The sequence below is a fragment of the Heterodontus francisci genome, chromosome 17, assembly GCF_036365525.1.
Source record: "Heterodontus francisci isolate sHetFra1 chromosome 17, sHetFra1.hap1, whole genome shotgun sequence".
In the NCBI taxonomy this organism is placed as follows: Eukaryota; Metazoa; Chordata; class Chondrichthyes; order Heterodontiformes; family Heterodontidae; genus Heterodontus; species Heterodontus francisci.
In genome coordinates, this window is record NC_090387.1 from 46,165,705 (window position 1) to 46,169,355 (window position 3,651).

Consider the following 3,651-nt stretch of genomic DNA (forward strand, 5'->3'; position numbering starts at 1 on the left):
TGAAATTGTTGAACTTGATGGGCTGAATTTTAAGCTCCTCTGTAAGGCGAGTTTTGGGGTGGGGGGTGCGGAGAATCGGCGTGGATTTGTCTGCCACAGAACTCGACGCCATAACGTTGTGCTCCAATTCTGTCAGAGGCAGCGACGTGCCGTGGCGGTACTTCCGCACCGCTGTGACGGCATTGGCATTTACATATGTTAAACACTTCTCAGCATCTAATTAATAGCAATCTTACCAGGCGTTCACAATCTTGTGTTGGCCGTGCAACACTCACGTGCCTGCAGAATCGCATCTTTAAAAAGCTGGTGGCACTGAGGAGAGAGTCCTCAGTGACTCGAAAGGGTAATTTACTTTACCGCTGTTATCTAGGGGAAATGATTGGTTGGAAGAACTCTGCAACTGCATTGTCCGTGGTGGTGGGGGGGGTGGTTGTTGAGGGGGTTGGTGTTTGGGAGAACTCTGCAAGTGGTGTGTCTGTGAAAGGATTGTGGGGGTGGCGTATTGGGAGAACTTGGCAAGTGTAGCAGTGGTTTTCTTTCGGAAGGCCAGTGAAGGGCACTGAAATGTTGTTGGTTTGCTCACGATGGCTCGTACTTTTGGAAATGTTGCGGGTCCAACATCAATGCATACCATAGAGCTAATATAGGCTTCCCATAACCAAAATTCAATAATCCCTTTGCCCTGATAGGGAAACATAACCTTTGAAGGAAGTTGAAGGTCCAAGGAGGATAGAGTTGGGTATGATTCACCTAGTTTTCTTGGATCCCCATGCTGTGCTGAGGCAAATCCACCAGAGGCAGACCCAAGTGGCAGTTGCAATGCAAGAGAATCCTCCCAGACATGATCAGCAGCAACCGAGAACAGAATGAAGAGCACAGATACAGCAGCGAATATATAGAACATGCCTGACATTCCCACTGATGTCTGCGCGGAACTGCTGGTGAAGCCTGCAGCTGTTCAGAGAGGTCATCACAGACCTCTGCACATTGCTAAATGATGATTTGTGAGCAGTTGGTTTTGGTGGTCACCCTATGCCTGTGGCCCTGAAGATAACTGTGGCTGTAAACTTTCATGCCTCTATATCATGTTAGGGATCCAACAGCGACATGTGTGGGGTCTCTCAATCTGTGGCGCACCACTGCATCATGGAGGTGATCAATGCTCTGTTCAGGAGTGCCAGCTACTATGTGCGCTACAGGGCAGACCCCGAGAGTCAGGCTGAGAGAGCCATTGGACTTGGGGCCATTACGGGATTCCCACAGGTCCAAGTTGCGATTGACTGCACGCATGAGGCCATCAAGGCTCCCACAGACCAACCAGCCACTTTCATCAACAGGAAGGGTTTCATTCTATTAATGTACAACTTGTATGTAACCACAGAAAGCACTTCCTACAAATGTGTGCCCGCTAACCGGGAAGCTGCCACGACTCATTCATACTTCAGCAGTCCCAGGTGCCACATCCTTTCACTCCCCCCGCTTGCCTTAAAGGGTGGATTCTTGGGGATAAGGTCTACCTGTTCAGGATATGGCTTCGAATGCCTTTAAGGAACCCCAGCAATGATGCAGAAGAGCGTTACAGTGCCTGTCAAAGTTCCACCAGAGCGACCATCGAGCAGGCCATTGCTTTGCTGAAGATGTGGTTCTGCTGCCTCGATAGATCTCGTAGAGCCCTTCAGTATTCCCCACAGAAGGCTGGGTGCATCGTTGTGGTCTGCTGCGATCTACATAAAATAGCACTACAGAGGGAGGAGACATTGACAGAGGAAGACATGTGGGAGTATGAAACTTCATCTGAAAAAGAGGACACAGAAGACACACAAGGCCAAGCAGCCATGGAAGGTCCTAGTAGAGTGATGGAGGACAGACATCCTCAGCAGCACGCAAGGGAGGCAAGGCAGAACATTATAATGGAGCGATTCTGAAATCCATGACTTCCAGTATATATACTTCTGACCAAAACTCACCCTCGGTGCATGTAGTGTCAAGTTTTCTGCCTCCACACTATCTTTCCCTCCAGCATGAATGGCAACATCTAATTCAGCCAGTGCCCATCTAACATCATGCAAGTAGTGAAACAAACATGCTCATTGGCATAGTAATGATGTCAGTGGTCACTTTGCCAATGTAGTAAGGTATGTGAGGGGGTTGCATGAGTCACACTCACACCATGGTGGAATGCAGTTATCCATCAATGAAGGCTGAGGATTTGCACCAATGAGCTTTTAATTACATTAACCATGAGCTATCTACTTCACCCATGAATACCCATGTGTGTCAAGGTGTCTTTTTTATATGTTTGCATGTGCTCCTGCGTGGCACATCCCCTGTGACAGCAGCTGGACTGGAGGCAAGCTGCTGATTATGATTCCCTTTGGCTTGGGAGGACCTCAACAGGCGTCCTCTGGGTGCCTGAGGCCTGCAGGTCTCCGGATGCCTGAAGGATTCCTGCACTGGTGCTCAGCATGGGCCTGGCCATCCACAGTCCTCCAACTGTCAGAGACCTCAGCTGTCTCAGCCTCAACCAACAGCTTGGGCTCGTGTGTTGTGCTTTCACGAGATTGTGACCTTGATTGTAAAGCTGAACAGATTCCTACTGAGGTGGAAGTATCTGCACTGGTGGAAGGTGCAGGAGAGTCATGGGACGATGCATCCTCTGAGTAGTCCTCCTCCTCAGAGGTTGTCGTCAGTTTCTCAAGGTCAGTGGTCTCCTGCGAACAACAACCTGCAAAATACAATGAAAGCAACATATGTGTGGGTTAGACTATCCATATCCCATTGAGGTAGATGCCAGAGCAAATTGCCCACGACTACTGCATTTTTATTTGATTGGCAATAATCACACTCTAGCGCTGGGACCCAGAGCTCCACATCTGAGATGGCGCGTCCTCTTTGCCTCCCAGCTAGTTGCGGTGCCTCCTCGGTGGCCTGACTTAAAGGACATAGTGTGCGCACTCCGCCACCAGTTCTGGCCATCACCCTCCTGTTATGGACCCTCTTCTCCTGAAAGAGCAAGGATGCAGAAATTGAACATTGCCGAACTTCATCATCGTGGTTCTACAAACACAGGCACTTCATCAACACCTGGGAGATGCTGTGTCTGGCATACTGGCTCAAGCTGTCATGGGTCTGACTTGCTCTGAGGTATTAATGAGGGAGACTTGATTCACTAATGCAGCCAGTCATCTGCAAGTGATCTGCTATGATCTCCTTGTCTTTGAAATGGCAGTGGCACCCATGTGGCACACCGTGTAGTGACAATCAGATCACATCAAGCAATTTTGGAATGTGCCACTTACCTTTGCTGAACGCGGGAGGTCATTGACCCTCTTCCTATGCTGGATCCAGTTTCATCAGGTGACCCCACAGCTATTAACTTCCTCTGCTATCTCCGTCCAGGCTTGCTTAGTCAGGCGGGAGGATCTCTTCTTGCCTTCGCTGGGGAAAAGGACCTCCCGCCTTTCCCTTGCAGCCTGAAAGAGAATCAGCAAGGGGGCATCACTGAACTACAGGACCAACCTTGCTCAGAGCTCTGACATGATCAGAAGGATGTGCAGTGGGGCAGCTTGCTGAGTTTTAACTTTTTGGAACAGCACAGAAGTGTTGCTTCAGTGAGCTTCTATAGAATGCATGGAGACGGCGAATGCAGGG

The 3,651-nt window shown here is 49.5% G+C and overlaps 1 protein-coding gene across 1 annotated transcript; it reads left to right on the forward strand.

Annotated features, from left to right (window-relative positions):
• Positions 1-1,107: 1,107 nt before the first annotated feature.
• On the forward strand, positions 1,108-1,925 carry LOC137378588 (putative nuclease HARBI1). Its single transcript, XM_068048891.1, has 2 exons — positions 1,108-1,454; positions 1,550-1,925. The coding sequence occupies exons 1-2, from the start codon at positions 1,108-1,110 to the stop codon at positions 1,923-1,925; spliced, it is 723 nt and encodes a 240-aa protein (XP_067904992.1).
• Positions 1,926-3,651: the final 1,726 nt, after the last annotated feature.

What these genes read in the sequence shown, in the direction of transcription:
- LOC137378588 (XM_068048891.1), top strand. Translation starts at nt 1,108, where the DNA reads ATGTGTGGGGTCTCTCAATCTGTGGCGCACCACTGCATCATGGAGGTG. An exon ending in TCATACTTCAGCAGTCCCAG is followed by an intron (nt 1,455 to 1,549) that starts GTGCCACATCCT and finishes AATGCCTTTAAG; the next exon opens with GAACCCCAGCAATGATGCAG.